General features: G+C 42.1%; 1 protein-coding gene across 2 annotated transcripts in view; it reads left to right on the top strand.

Moving 5' to 3' along the window:
• Positions 1–16540, top strand: part of SIN3A (SIN3 transcription regulator family member A) — a 66883-nt gene that overhangs the window by 27384 nt on the left and 22959 nt on the right. For both annotated transcript variants that reach the window (XM_025884076.2, XM_025884077.2), the window contains exons 7-15: positions 1410–1562; positions 1683–1841; positions 3620–3709; positions 6452–6570; positions 7342–7552; positions 7858–7974; positions 10305–10543; positions 12197–12380; positions 13317–13890. In XM_025884076.2, coding sequence (XP_025739861.1) covers positions 1410–1562; positions 1683–1841; positions 3620–3709; positions 6452–6570; positions 7342–7552; positions 7858–7974; positions 10305–10543; positions 12197–12380; positions 13317–13890 — 1846 coding nt within the window. The remainder of the gene's footprint in view (positions 1–1409; positions 1563–1682; positions 1842–3619; positions 3710–6451; positions 6571–7341; positions 7553–7857; positions 7975–10304; positions 10544–12196; positions 12381–13316; positions 13891–16540) is intronic.

Below are 16540 nucleotides of genomic sequence, written 5' to 3'. Positions count from 1 at the left end.
CAACAGGTTAAAAACTGTGATGTGTGTTTATAAAGCTAGTTTGATTTGCCTGACTTTAATTGCTTTATAACAACTAAACAGGATTTTTAAGTTACTGCCCTGTGAAGCAGATGCTTATTATCGGGGGGCGGTTTAGAGGATGTTTGTGTAATGTAGTTCCATCTACAGTTGAAGGAGGAGACATTTCTCTAATGTATTGTGTTTTATTGGTTGGTAATGGTCCCCTGAGCATTCACATATACTGTCTTTCTTTTATTTATTCTTTTATTTTTTAAAGGTTATTTATTTAACCTCTGTACCCAACGTGGGGCTCGAATTCATGACCCCGAGATCAAGAGTTGCATGCTCTAGAAGAAGAAGATAGCAGGAGGGGAAGAATGAAGGGGGGGAATTCGGAGGGGGAGACCAACCATGAGAGACGATGGACTCTGAGAAACAAATCCGGGGTCGAGGGTGGGAGGGGGGGGGGGGGGATGGGTTAGCCTGGTGATGGGTATTAAAGAGGGCACGTTCTGCGTGGAGCACTGGGTGTTATGCACAAACAATGAATCGTGAAACACTACATCAAAAACTAATGTGTGGTGATTAACATAACAATAAAAATATAAAAAAGAGTTGCATGTTCTTCCAACTGAGTCAGCCAGGCATCCCTGTCCTAAGTTTTTGTTTTTGTTTTTGTTTTTGTTTTTTATGTTATGTTAGTCACCATACAATACATCATTAGTTTTTGATGTGGTGATCCACGATCCATTGTTTGCGTATAACACCCAGTGCTCCATGCAGTACGTGCCCTCCTTAATACCCATCACCGGGCTAACCCATCCCCCCACCCCCCTCCCCTCTAGAACCCTCAGTTTGTTTCCCAGAGTCCATAGTCTCTCATGGTTCATCTCTCCCTCCGATTCCCCCCCTTCATTTTTCCCTTCCTTTTCCTAATGTCCTCCATGCTATTCTTTATGTTCTACAAATAAGTGAAACCATAGGATAACTGACTTTCTCTGCTTGACTTATTTCACTTAGCATAATCTCCTCCAGTCCCATCCATGTTGATGTAAAAGTTGGGTATTCATCCGTTCTGATGGCTGAGTAATATTCCATTGTAGATATGGACCACATCTTCTTTGTCCATTCATCTGTTGAAGGGCATCTCGGCTCTTTCCACAGTTTGGCTATTGTGGACATTGCTGCTATGAACATTATCCCTGTCCTAGTTTTAAAAAAATTGTCAGCCACCATCTTCCACTCATTTCTCCTTAAAAGCTTGCAGTTAAAACAAGTGCTAAGAACAGAGACTTTTCTTCTTAGGTACAGCCCAAGTAGTGTGCACATCCCAGAAAGTGTGCAAAAGGGAGTCATTCAAAACAGTGGCCTTCTAATATGATACCTTCCCATTTGCAATTTCCTGTCAGAAAGAGCAACGAAATGCCAAGGAAGCTGGAGGAAACTACACTCCAGCATTGACTGAGCAGGAGGTCTATGCCCAGGTGGCTCGTCTTTTTAAAAATCAGGAAGATCTGTTGTCAGAGTTTGGACAGTTCCTACCAGATGCCAACAGCTCTGTGGTAAGTTTTACTTAGAAAGAACTACACTATTTAGAATTACTATCTTAAATAAGTTAGGAAGCTGGAAACAGAAGCTGACTTTTTTTAAATGATATAATTTCTTTCATGTGTCTTACTTAGCTTTTAAGCAAAACAACCGCTGAGAAGGTTGATTCTGTGAGAAATGACCATGGAGGCACTGTGAAGAAGCCGCAGCTGAACAACAAGCCACAGAGGCCCAACCAGAATGGCTGCCAGATCCGTCGGCACTCGGGATCGGGAACCACCCCTCCGGTAAAGGTGAGAGTGGGCGGCGGCTGCACAGTCTGACTCTCAGGAGCAGTTCTCATGGACAAGTACTCTAGGGTTGTTCACGGGTTCTTATCCAAGCGTGTTGAAAGTTGGATCATGGATACTCAGAGTGAGTTGGTGTATGTCACAGAAACTCAATGCAAAGCTTCTTATCTGGCTTTGCAAAAGGATGTTAGAATATCACTGATGACACAAATTACTGAACTTTTTGAGTTTTTATTGTTTTCTCTATATTTTTTCTCTTTTTTGCTATTAGCCATCATGTCTTTTTTTGTTTGATGCTAAAGGTTTCTGAGACCTACCTATTTTTCCCTTCCTCTGACTTGGTGCCTTCAACCTGCCTTGTGATAATAAGAAGGAAGATTATTAAGCTAATTGTTTCAGAAATAAGTCAAGTGGTCTCTAAAGTCCTCCTGTGAGTAAAGTGTATATACTTTGTGAGATCTCTTTGGTCTAGAGGCCCATCCTGCCCAGGTTTCTTTGTTGGGTTGCCAGATCTTATCTGTATCATCGTAATCTCCAAGGCAGGACCTTTGGGCTGTAGCAGGGGGGCATCTTAAATTTCTGTTAGTGATGTATCACACGATGCTTCTCGTTATAGTAAACACCGGTGGTCTGCCTGCGGAAAGCTAAGCCTGTGCTCTTCCACTTTGATGTAGTGCAGCTGTGTTAGGGACAGAGCTAGGTGTATGTACTGAATGTTGCTTCAATGAATTCCAAAGCAGTGTGTAATGTGGAAGAGATGGACGTGTCTGCAGAATCTAATGAATGAATAATAAAAGTTAGTGGAATTTCTAACAGTAGGAGGTGACTGGTGAACAAGAAGAGGACTACAAAGACTGACAGGTGTTGCTCACACTTTTGAAATCAGACTTTTTTTTAGTGTTTGTAATGGCTTTTCCTTTTGAAAGCAAATTGAACGTAGAAATAGTTTATATTTCGTCACTTCAGTAAAGAGTGTTATATGGGTAGCAAGAATGAGGTTGGCAGTTAAGCTCCACTCTTGCATTGGTCCCCGCCCACACTTGATTACCCTCAGGTGGAAACACTAGAAAGGGGGATTAGAATTCCCTACTTACTTTTCTCCTTAGGCAGCCTAAGCAGCAGAGGCTTTGGATCTTGAGAGAGTGCACTCTGAGGTGGTCAAGGTAAATGTGCTGTTTCTCCCAAAGTTTGTGCATTTCTTTGCAGGTAGTTTAGAGATGGCTTTTTAAAAGTGAATTCTTGCCTGACGGTTATGTCATGGCCTACTCATTCCCTTTGAAAACGTAATCTTAAATTGGTCCGAGTAGATCTTGCTGACGAGAGAGAGTCATTCCTTCTCTTAGGAAAATAAATTGTGCCTTTTTTCATGAATTTTTAAATTGAATTATAGTTACGGGTTAAAGATTGATTTCTATCCACTTCTGCCAGTGTGCTTCCACTTTTGCCTCCACCTCTAAGAAGATGAGCTAGTGGCACTAGGTTCCAAATAAAGTTACTTTGGCTAATGGAAAAAGTTAGGATGTTCTGTTATCACAGTAATGAGGTGACCATTTGTAGAGAGTATATTTGGGAAATAGAATGATCTGTGAACCTCAGGGTGAGATGGAGAAGATAGGTGGAAATCTTTTAGGGGGTAGAGTGAGTGAGTGATTTGAATTCTCTCATTTGTTGCAAATTATTGACAGCAGTGGTCAGTGATGGACCCATTGAACACAGGTGAAAATAAAACTCCAAGAACGCTACTCCTTGGATCTCACATGTGTATTTTTCCTTTTTTGCAGAAGAAACCTAAACTGCTCAGCTTAAAGGATTCTTCCATGGCAGATGCCAGCAAGCATGGTGTAGGAACGGAATCATTGTTTTTTGATAAGGTGAGTAATGATTGAATTAGATTTAATATAGGCTATTAATGCCAGAAGAAAATCACCCAATCCCCAAGAAGATTTTGTTATAGAGACTTGAAGCTGATAGGACTTTCTGCCTGTTAACATAGTTTCTAAGTTGTAGGTCCTTTCAGGCTACCGGAACCATTAGCACAGCTAGGGAAATAGCATTGTCTGTTTGGGTTTTGTGAAGTAGTTTATAGGATTTCCCATGGTGGAAGACCGCTTTTAAAAAATGCATGATGTTGGGCGCCTGGGTGGCTCAGTTGGTTGGGGACTGCCTTCAGCTCAGGTCATGATCCTGGAGTCCCGGGATCGAGTCCCACATCGGGCTCCCTGCTCAGCGGGGAGTCTGCTTCTCTGACCCTCTTCCCTCTCGTGCTCTCTATCTCTCATTCTCTCTCTCTCAAATAAATAAATAAAATCTTTAAAAATAAATAAATAAAATAAAAAATGCATGATGTTACTCTTGAAAGATGTTTGGAGCTCCCCACTGTATATCCAGGTCTGTACCAGTTGTTGAGGACTTCAGATGACTTGTAATCTTCTAATTGCTTGTGGTACTTATATGTGGTATTGCATATAGGGTTTGTGGGATTTCTGATATAACTGTATGTTTTCAAAGTTCCCTAGGTGATCCTGATAAGTAGCCAGCGTTGCGATTACTGGTGAAAACTGTGTGTGATGTATTGGTTTAACTCTCCTCCTATGTCTGACTTCCTCCTTGGAGTCAACTTGATGACTAGCGGGCTGCTTTCGTCAGGGTAATTGGTAACTGTCAGACTTCTCACTGGCAGGAACCAGCCTGGAATGATCTGGTGCAGATTTACCCTGTCTTGCAACTTTGGGTTTTTTGCAAAAGGGCAGGTGTTTTAGCATCTCCATGATTGGTGCCTCCTGATCTCTCTCTAGCCTGCTGCACCTGTGTGAGCTCTCCTGCCTAACAGTTGAGTCTTTGGCTCTGATTTGAACCATTCCTGAGGGCTTCCTGGGCATTTGGTGCTTTTAAGGGAAATGTGGAAGCCCAGCTCACAACCAACAAATGACAATGCAAGAGTGGAGGGGTGGTGTGTGAATAAGTTAATTTTTTAAAGAGTGATGGTATTTTTTTGTTTGTCTTTGGAGTACTTATTTCTTAGAGACACATACTGATATAGTTGACCCTTGAACAATGCAGGTTGAAAATCTGAGTATAACTTGTGACTCCTCAAAAACTTACTGTTGACCAGAAGCTTTACCGATAATATTTAACAGTTGAGTAACATATTTTATATGTTTTTTTATACAGTATACTGTATAATAAGCTAGAGAAAAAATGTTATTAAAATCATAAGGAAGAGAAAATACATTTACAGTGCTGTATGTATCAAAATCCCTGTGTAAGTGGGACACAGTTCAAACCTATGTTGTTCAGAGGTCAGCTGTATAGATGAAATGTCTGAAATATGCTTTAAAATTCAGTGGTGGAGGAAATGGTTATAGATGAAATAGAATTTACTATATATTGATCATTGAGGCTGGGCAAATACATGGGGTTCATTAGACTATTCAGTCTACTTTTGTGCATGTTTAAAGGCTGATAAAAAATTAGAAGTCAGTCAATATTATGTATAGTACAAAAAGGACAGTTCTCTTTCATCTTTGGCTTTGTGAAAATGCATATTCCATGTAATGTCTACTGACTGATAGTTATAAAAGTATACAGGAGCCTGGAGAAGGGGTTGTTGCTAAACTGCTTGGTTTGGTGAGGATCTGTCTACAGTCCTCACTAAAGGACCACAATACTAAATATTTACTTTCTTTTTTTTTTTTTTTTACTTTTTAAACTTTTACAGTTTTTTGGTTTTTTTTTTTAAGATTTTATTTATTCATCAGGGAGAGAGAGTGAGCACAAGCAGGGAGAGGTGCAGGCAGAGGCAGAGGGAGAAGTAGGCTCCCTGCTGAGCAAGGAGCCTGATGTGGGACTTGATCACAGGACCCTGGGATCATGACCTGAGCTGAAGGCAGACACTTAACGACCTAGCCATCCAGGCGCCCCTAAATATTTACTTTTGAAATTGAAACTCCACATAGCTCATCTAGTCAGGCTAGTTTTACCTTGTGTATGCCATTGACCATTTTTAGGTTTTTGGATGTTAAAGTGTTCAGTGTTATAAGTGGAGGAAGGAAAAGGATCAGTTCAGAGGACAGAAGTGTCTTATTTAAAAAATTATTCAAGATTACCAGAGTTTAAAAACAGTGTTGACAAAGATTCTTGCTGTAACCATCTGTCAGAAGAAGCAACAAAAACTAGGGTAACTCTGATATGGTTGGAAAATCAAGCATATAAGAAGGTAAATGTAATACTCTAGGATCTCATTTATATTTTTTTTTATTGTGGAACATTTTAAACATGTGAAATGAAGGAGCCGAGTGGAATACTCCTCATGTACCCATCATCCAGCCTCTGCAGTTCCCTCCTACTAGCCAGTGTACTTGTTTCATATGTACTCTCACCCACCCTGGCTTACTTGGAGACAAATCCTAGATATTATGTTATTTCATCCATAAGTATTTAGTAAGTTTCCTTTTAAAGTGACACTTTTCTCAAACATAATCATTATCACATCTAAAAAAACTAACATCAGCTCCTGTAGTATCATCAAATAACTTTAAATTTCCCAATCTTTTAAAAGCAATCTGGGATCTCTTGATTTCCCATCTAACTGTTTCTCTTGTTGTCTCCATAAGGTCCGAAAGGCTCTACGGAGTGCAGAGGCCTATGAGAATTTCCTGCGCTGTCTTGTTATCTTTAACCAGGAGGTGATCTCTCGGGCTGAGCTTGTACAGCTAGTCTCTCCTTTCCTGGGGTAAGTGGAGTGAAGGGCTCAGCCCTGATGGGTGCTATGGAGGTGAGGGTATGTGATGGGCAAACATGATTTGATGATGGTGGGTCAGTTAGTTGACTCATAAAATGTCAGTGTCACAGGAGTCCTCCGGGAATTCTTCTAGTTTAACTCTACAGATGGAAAAATAGGCAGAGAGGGCATCGGCCAAGACTAGTGGTTTCCCGGTGCGCTGACCACTGTTGGATGTTTATAGAGACCAGTCTCTTCTGGGGTTCTAGAATCTTTTTTTTTTTTTTTTTTAAGATTTTTTTATTTATTGAGAGAGAAAGAGAATGGTAGAGAGGGAAGAAGGTCAGAGGGAGAGGCAGACTCCCTGCTGAGCAGGGAGCCCGACGCGGGACTCGATCCCGGGACTCCAGGATCATGACCTGAGCCGAAGGCAGCCGCTCAACCAACTGAGCCACCCAGGCACCCCTGGGGTTCTAGAATCTTGACTGTATTTGACAACCTAAGAATGATCTGAGCATTAAAGCGGTCTTCTTGATTAGAAGAACAGCTGGTTATTGCTTAGTTTTGGTGCAACTCTTCCATCAGTACCCTAACTGGTCTTGGAGTGCTCTACAAGAAAGGGGGAAGCCAGATGCTCAGAAGCAGGACTTCTTAGGCAGGAAATAATAATTGTCATTGGAATTTGTCCCTGGTAGCAGAGTTCTGACCCAACACCAAATAGTAGTAGCAGGATAACTGCATCGTGCTTCTAATTGCTCACCAGTTTTTGGTTTGATTCTTTAGGAAATTCCCTGAATTGTTTAATTGGTTTAAAAATTTTCTGGGCTATAAGGAGTCTGTACATCTGGAAACCTTTCCAAAGGAGCGAGCCACAGAGGGCATTGCCATGGAGATAGATTATGCCTCTTGTAAACGGTTGGGCTCCAGCTATCGAGCCCTACCAAAGAGTTACCAGCAGCCCAAGTGTACAGGACGGACTCCTCTCTGTAAAGAGGTAAGGCTTTCCCTAGAAAGGATCAGCCCTCAATCTTCTCCTGCCTCCAGAAGGGAGTGACACCAGGGATTGAGAATTTATGTGAATGAGGAAATCAAGTCCCTTCTTTGTCTTTTCTCAGAAGAAAATGTTTTATACTACTATCCAGAACCTTTCCCATCTTTCCAAACTTGCTAAAGGTGAAAGCTGTAATGTTAGTCATTTCTCCCATTCTCTAGAGTTATGTCTGTCTTTTTACCGAGAATGCTTAATTACCAGAAAGCTTTGTTACACTTTAGCTTCAGTTTCTCTTCTTTTACCCAAAGGTTTTAAATGATACTTGGGTTTCCTTCCCTTCCTGGTCTGAGGACTCCACCTTTGTTAGTTCCAAGAAAACCCAGTATGAAGAACACATCTATCGTTGTGAAGATGAACGCTTTGAGGTACAAGCTCCTTCATCATTTGGAGGTTGTGGAAATGGGAGGCACTAAATGCTAAGATATCTTAAATACCTGCTGTGAGGCTTGGCTTTTTAAGACCAAAGAGCCAAAGGCTCATGTTCTTCACTAGTAAATGCTTATTGTTCTACTTACAATGCTTTACGAGTTCATCAAATATATTAGTAGTATTTTAGGGCAAGTGTAACCTATCTAGGCCATTTTAACCCTTTTGAAGTTATCCATTGATGGCTGAATAATAATTCCTTGAATTTTTAACAACATTTTAAAGTTTATTGTGTTTTACAGGGTATACAAAACACATACATATCTTATATCTTAAGGCTGACTGGACTTTCTTAAAGAGGTTTAATTATTTAAAGTGTATATTGTCATTCTTAGCAGGTATCTTGACATGGTTAGCAAACCAACTCTCCTGTGAGAACTGGAATTCTTCTCTCCTATATCTTATTTATTTGGCTCCTTGTGAAAGAAAGCGAAATCAGGGCTTTATTTTAAAGTAGTCGGGAAGGGAAGAGCTGGAGTAAATAAGTGAGCTGGGAGAGCCTCCGTACAGGAGTAGGAGCAGTGAGAGTGGGCTCAGAATCCCCAGTGTGTTAAAACATCTAGCTCACTGATATCAACAAAAAGGGAATGTTCAATGTGTCTGAAGAGGTAAAATGATGTGTATCCTATTTAATGTATTTATTATATAAAAGTAACTGGCCCTGCTTATTCATATAGATGGGAGAGATCTTGCTCTTTTTTAAATCCATGCTGATTTAGCTCTGCCAGCCATTCCCCCTTCACACTTGATTCAGCTGTTTCTGGCATGTCTTGAATGAAGAGCCACATGTTGTGGCAGTCACTGGCAGGTGACTGGCCCCAGTGTTCATGAGGAGTTTCAACCATTTGCACAAAACGAAATCATGACAGATGCTAACTTCCATGGAATGTGTATCAGGCTGAAGAAAGCATTTCCTTGTTACCTACGTTTAGTAAGGTTAAATGAGGAGTTAGAAAGCAGAGATTGGCATCTTTTTCTGACAGGATGTTCCTATTCTCAATTGGTATGCCTATAAAAGGCAACATCCGCATTTCCCTTCTGTGATTACAGGCATGAGGATGAAGGTGTGTGTGCATGTGCTTAGGATTGAGTGGGATGGGCTAGTTTGAAGGAGCATTCCTTTATACATCAGGATAGGTTAGTGATCCTGCAGTGTGGACAACCCCCAAATTTCAGTGGCTTGAAAAAAACAGATTTATTTCTTGATCATGCTACATGTGCATTGATGTTTAGTGGGGGATCCTGCTCATCAGAATTACTTTGGGACACTTTTTTTTTTTAAGATTTATTTGCTTGAGAGAGTACACGTGCACACACATGTCACAGAGCAGGGGAGGGGCAGAGAGAGCCGGGTGGGGGGAATCTCAAGTAGACTCCACGCCGAGCGCTGAGCCCCCCTGAGGGGCTCAGTCTCAGGACCCTGAGATCCTGACCCGAGCCGAAACCATGAGTTGAAAGCTCAACCGACTGTGCCACACTGGGAACACTTACATAGACATTTGGTCATGGGACCCTGAGACTTCTTGTTTACTTCATTTTCTGTTTCTCATATGGAGAATTTTGTGTGAAGCTTAGGACAAGAGTTACTCACTCAAAGGTTGCTAGTCATATCCTTAACCAGATCTGGGTAGGCCCTTGCCAGAAAGTAAGTGCCAGGAGTTGTTAGAATTTAAATGATTACTCACAGATACGACATTGAAGTCCTTAAGGAATGATAGTCACTGCTCTTATTATTACTGAATGTAGAACAAGGCTATTAAACATTTAAATATTTCAAGTTACCCTGAAAAACCTTACACATAAGACTGATTTATCATCATTTATCATCTTTTGGGGATTGTTGTGTATTTTGTTTCATTTTGTTTTCATTTTATCATTTGTAACAGATTTTAACAATCCAGTAAAGTTCAGGGGAAAGTGTCAGTAAGGTTGCCTCCTGTGAGGTCCCTGTGGTCTGGGGTCAGTAGTCCTAAGCAAAGCACACTGGTGTTGTTAGAAGTAACAACTACCACTTAATCTATCTTTTATTGGATGTTACTTGCTGGGCCTTGCACTAAATCCTTTATTTGGATTATATTGTCTAATCTAAAAAACAGCCTATGAGAGTGGGTGATGTTATCCCTATTTTATTGATAAGGAAATAGAATTTTGTATGGCTACTGTGGCAGAGCTAGGATTCAAATCCAAGGAATTTGGCTGCCTACTTCATACTTTTGACCGCTATTCTATTCTGGTTTGGGTTCTGAGCACACTTTGTCTTTTGAATTAGCTTGATGTAGTTTTAGAAACCAATCTGGCAACGATCCGGGTTCTGGAAGCAATACAGAAGAAGCTTTCTCGCTTGTCTGCTGAGGAACAAGCCAAATTTCGCTTGGACAACACCCTTGGGGGCACGTCGGAAGTTATTCATCGAAAAGCACTCCAGAGGATATATGCTGATAAAGCAGCTGACATCATTGATGGTCTGAGGAAGAACCCTTCCATTGCCGTCCCAATTGTCCTCAAAAGGTAACTGACTGAGTGTGCCCTTCGTGCTTTAGTGTGCTTCATGACAGATTCAGTGTCCCATTAACTAAGGCCCTCATTTTCAACCTGGTTACTATCCCACAAGACCTCCATTTCACCCCAACACTGGTTGTTGGAAATTAGGTTCAGCATGGGATAATGGAGCTTCTTGATGGGGTTCTGTGTAATCAGCAGTAGAGAACAAACCTTGAAAGTCCATAGTGGAATGCTCTTTGTGTTTAAGGGAATATTTTAAAATATGGAAAAGAACAAAGTAGAACACAACCACTCACATTCCTGCCACTCAATATTAACGATTGTTAACATCTTTGTTTTTTAATAAGGAAAACACTCTTTTTTGTCTTTGTAAAATTGATGTTTATTTAAAAAGGCTAGCTTGCCATTTTTACCAAGAATGTCTTACTTTTTCCTCCTGACAAGCCTTCAGCCTGAGGTGTAGAGGGGCTGTTGTACACACCCAAGACCAGGCATCAAGGAGGCCAGAGCTACAGCTGAGCCCCAGGCTCCTCCAAGTCCATGGCTCTTTGCTGTGAATCCCAGCTAACAGCTGGGACCTCTCTCAGTATCCCCTGCAACGGTGGTGTGAAGGAACTCTTGTCTGCTGCACAGCTCACAGATGCCCGGCTTTTCTTGTTCCTCCCTAGTCATTCGCTCAAGAGCTGGCACAGGCTGTCCCTCTTCTTGCCATGCTGGCAGCATTTAACTTTTGGCTTTGAGATGTAGGATACTCTTCAGTTCTAGTGCTTTTGATTTTACTCTTCTCGATCGGTTGTGCCATCAGAAATTCCCAAACTCTGTGTGCAAAGGAGCATTACTGCTATGCGAGTTCTCTGCTCTCGGACTTCTGCATTTACATTAGTGTAGTGAATGTTCTTAGAAGTCCTGCAGCAAAGAGATGTGCTTGTTTTAGCTGGCCAAGGAAGTGAACCCCCTTTTCAAGGGTATTCTGTGGACTGCTGTTGAGAAATAACTAGGTAAGATTTCTGACTTTGGGACAAATTACCTCCCCAAAATACGTCCTGGATGAGTAATTTCCTCATGTAACAGAGTTCAAGCCTGGATTGATTAACAATATAACAATTTGAATAACAGTATCCCAAGTTGCCAATAATTTTGACCTATTGTATCTTTTGACGTTTGAAATAAAGTAAGTCTGATACATTTCTCACTTCTAAAGCCTTAGAGAGGGGCGCCTGGGTGACTCAGTTGGTTAAGCGTCTGCCTTCAGCTCAGGTCATGATTCCAGGACATGGGTCCTGGGTTCGAGCCCCACGTTGTGCTCCCTGCCCAGCGGAGAGTCTGCTTCTCCCTCTGCCCCTGCCCCTCCCCGTCTCCCTGCTGGTGCTTGTCTCTCATTCACTCTCTCTCAGATAGATAGATCAATCTATCTTATTATTACTGTATGTAGAACAAAGTATTAAACATTCAAATATTTCAATCTATCTATCTTTTAAAAAATAAAAGAAAAAACCCTTAGAGAGTAGGTGCTGTTATCCCTATTTTCCCGATAAGGAAACCATCTCATATGGCAGAGCCAGGATTCAAACCCAAGGAGTTTAACTCCCTCCCTTAAAATTCCCACATCTGAATTCCCATGTCTTGTTGTTTCTACTTCCCCTATTCCCCCCTCTCCAGGTTGAAGATGAAAGAGGAAGAATGGCGAGAAGCTCAGAGAGGCTTTAACAAGGTGTGGAGAGAGCAAAATGAGAAATACTACCTGAAGTCTCTGGACCACCAGGGCATCAACTTTAAACAGAATGACACCAAGGTCCTGAGGTCAAAGAGCTTACTCAACGAGATTGAGAGTATCTATGATGAGGTGAGCTGGAGGTTTTTATATTTGTGAGAGGACCCCAGACTTTATGTTCAGCACGGCTTTGATTCCTGGAAATCATCTTTGGTATATGAAAGCAAGACCTTCTGAGACATGTTGATTCTTCAAAACTGCCACAGCCTTCTATTCCTGATTCTGCCATTTTAAATCCAAGCCTTACCTTTATTCCTGAGCTGCTTTACTGGTTTCCCAGTTTACCATCCTGGCTTTGTCTCTGCCTGCTGCCTCCCTCTTCACGTGTCTTTCCGTCTGTTTCCCTCAAAATGGTACCTCTTCTTCATTCACGTAGCCCCTCTCAACTTCCCACAACTGAAACTTACCATTAATCCCCAGACACTTTCTTTTCCGTGTTTATTCAGCATACTTACCAGGAGTGTATATAGTACTGGGAGGCAGGATACAGTGATGATTAAGAAATTGATCCTGTTCTCTTGGGGCTCATAGTCATGGGGAGTGGATAGAGACATAAATACAGTATGATTGAGAATTCCTAAAAGTTATGTGATCTTGAATTTTTAAAAGCATTTTATCATGAAAATGTCAAACATAGATGGAAGGCGTGAGAGTGGTAAATAAGTATCCCTGTTTTGTTAGATCTGTCACCTTCCACACCCCCCCCCCAGATTGGAGACCTCAAGTCCTAGACCTCATGTGGTATCCTCCATATCCATAAATACAGAATTTTGAAAGATGGTCCCAGTTTTGTCCCATTGTCCCCAGTAGGTCTTCACAGTGTAGAAGATACCAGTATGTTGGTGTCAGACCATACCTCCCGCATTATCTATTTCTGTTTCTGCAAGTTGTGGGTTGGAAGACAGTTGCCACTGTGGTTAATAATGGTATGTACTGCTGGTGCAGTCTCGTAGGTCTTTTTGTTGCTGGACACATGTCACATAATACTTTGCGTCTCTCTCCTGTTAGAGGCAAGAGCAGGCTACAGAAGACAATGCCGGTGTACCTGTTGGCCCACACCTCTCACTTGCCTACGAAGACAAACAGATCCTGGAAGATGCCGCTGCTTTGATTATCCACCATGTGAAAAGGCAGACCGGCATTCAGAAGGAGGACAAATATAAAATCAAGCAAATCATGCATCATTTCATTCCAGATCTGCTCTTTGCTCAGAGAGGTGATCTCTCAGATGTGGAGGAAGAGGAAGAAGAAGAGATGGATGTAGATGAAGCCACAGGGGCAGCTAAGAAGCACAATGGTGTTGGGGGCAGTCCCCCTAAGTCCAAGCTACTGTTTAGTAACACAGCAGCTCAGAAGTTAAGAGGGATGGATGAAGTATACAACCTCTTCTATGTTAATAACAACTGGTATATCTTTATGCGACTGCACCAGATTCTCTGCTTGCGGCTGCTGCGGATTTGTTCCCAAGCTGAACGGCAAATTGAAGAAGAAAACCGAGAGAGAGAGTGGGAACGGGAAGTGCTGGGCATAAAACGAGACAAGAGCGACAGCCCTGCCATCCAGCTACGTCTCAAAGAACCTAGTGAGTGCTTAGACTGTTGGTGTCTGGACGATGTGAGGGGTTGGGGGGCCTCAGAGCCAAATTAGACTCGAGACTGCTTTCTTTCATGCATAGAGCACAGGCAGGCAGGCCTTAGAGCCTGGCCAGGGTTCAGATCCTAGCTCTGGAATTGACTGGTTGTGTGACCTTACTTCAGCTCCCCAAACCTATGTACCTATAAAATGGAGGTGCTCCTTAATACTTTGTGGGGTTGTTGGGATGATTGGGGAAAGTATGCAGAGCACCCTGTGCAGTGCTAGGATCATGGACATTCAATGGCTGCTGCTGTGGACACCTGGGTAGTGGGTATCATTTGCTATCAGTTTCCCAAATGGCAGATCTCTGCGGTATTGCAGAGTGTGTTAAAGGACAGGGTGGGACTAAAATGTCACAGTCCATTCTGCTCCATGACGGAACAGAGATTCCTAGTTGTTCATGCCTAAGACAGATGGGAATTTTCTCAGATATGTTTGGGCAGGACTTCTTAGCCAGTGAGGTTCATTCCTTAATAGATACAAATAGTTTGTGGAAAGGAGATTGAAAGTCGAGAGATGGTGTGAGACAGCAGACCAGACAGAACAGAAATGAAGATAGAGAACACAGGAAAACGAAAATAAATGTGGGCTGAGGAAGCCACCATGTGCTTTAAGTAACTCTCTGTTACCGGCTTCTAGAAAACTATTCCGTTCATAAATTAGGTTTGTGAACCAAAAACTTTTTCGTGGAGCCTTTCTTCTGTGCCCTTGAAGAAATAGCCGATCTGTGGAGTGAATTATCTAAAAAAATTTCTAAACTGTTGCTGATGTAAGAAGCCCATGTGTGACCCTCACTATCTGTTGAAGAGCTAATGACACTGGATATTAATGTTAAAAGCCTTTATCTCGATAATCCTAGCTTGAGAGAGACAACTTTTGGATCTCAGAGCGGTGATTCCATCTGCTTGGGTAGAAATGAGAGAGCAAATGGTCTAATCCTGGCTTGATCACTGACTTAACCTGGTTTGAGGCTTACGTTGTTGGGTCTTGAGCAGTAACGCCAAGCCTCGCACTGATCATCACTCGTGGGCACAAGTCTGAGTTGTGTTCCTAGTGTTATTCTGGCTTAAGACCGTCTGCCTAGCAGTAGCACAGCCCATGCCTGCGCTGTGGGTCTGAACAAGGTGATATTCTGTGGTGAAAGTTAAGCCAGTTGCTTTTAAACTGTATTCTCTGTTTTGCATGTCTTTGATGAGCCCATCACACTTCAGATAAACAGAGATGGACTTAGCTTTTGCTCTCAGCCTGTTTTCTCTTGTATAGACTTTACAAACGGTAACCAGATGTCAGGGACAAAAGAGTTCTTGTAATTTTTTTTTTTTTTCAGTTTAGTGAACTTTTTATCAAGGTGCAACATACATATAGAAAAATACACAAATCCAAATTGTGTAGCTCAGTGAATTTTTACGAAGTGAACACACCTGTGTAACCAGCACCTGGATCAAGGAACAGTATAACCTCTAGTTTATCCACGTCGGTATTATGCTAAGCGATATAAGTCAATCAGAGAAAGACAATTATCATATGATCTCACTGATATGTGGAATTCGAGAAACAAGACAGAGGATCATTGGGGAAGGGAGGGAAAAATGAAACGATGAAACCAGAGAGGGAGACAAACCATAAGAGACTCTTAATCTCAGGAAACGAACTGAGGGTTTCTGGAATGGAGGCGGGTGGGAGGGATGAGGTGGCTGGGTGATGGACATTGGGGAGGGTATGTGCTATGGTGAGCGCTGTGAATTGTGTAAGACTGATGAATCACAGACCTGTACCCCTGAAACAAATAACACATTATATGTTAATTTATAAAGAAAAGAAACAGTATAACCAATACCCCAGTGACCCCCTCACGCCACCGTCTTGATTGCCAGCACTGGATATCAGTAAATAGGTCTTATGTAAGTTAAAGGTAGAGTCCTTTCATGCTTCCTTTTGCACTCTGCTAGTTGCCAAATGCTAGATGCCAAACAACTGAAAAGATTCTAGCTGCTGGTTGAAGTGATTGATGTGCAGCAAGTACAGATCATTTAATGCAATTTGTGAAGTACAACGTTGGGAATCCATTTTTAAACAGAAGGACTTTGACAAATGCAGGTTACTTCATTATTCATAGGGGATTTAATTTGCACTCCTATTTTTCTGTTCCTGAGAGGTTTCCCAGGGCTCGAGTGTGGTGCTGTCTGCCTTTTCTCATCTGCACTTTATGCTTCATTGAAATAGCTTTATGAGCAAGTGACCCATGTGAAGAATGCTCTCTGCCGGCTGGGAGGGCAGGTTCCTCTCAGCAGAAGAGCCAACAACTTTTTGAAGAAACTTCTTCCCCGGAATATTCTGCTCTGTTCTCCTCTCAGGCAGCTCTAGTGTAATGAAGTGTCTTTCTGGCATGGACAGAGTGTTAGAGCCCCCGTTAAAGTTGCAGGGTCACTGTCCCCTGATAGAACTGGCCATTGTAGCCACCTGTCAGATGTCACCTCTGGCTACGGCTGATTAAGTGCGTATGTTTGAATACCTAGGCTTCTTTCATCAGAGGCTCTTTAGGCAAGCTGCGGCGTTTCGCCCTGCCCTCTCTCCTGACCTTTTCGTAGCAGGGTAAG

This window comes from Callorhinus ursinus, unplaced genomic scaffold, assembly GCF_003265705.2.
Source record: "Callorhinus ursinus isolate GAN/ISIS: 27379988/994484 unplaced genomic scaffold, GSC_fseal_2.0 scaffold25, whole genome shotgun sequence".
Classification (NCBI taxonomy): Eukaryota; Metazoa; Chordata; class Mammalia; order Carnivora; family Otariidae; genus Callorhinus; species Callorhinus ursinus.
This window is presented reverse-complemented; position numbering and strand designations above follow the sequence as displayed.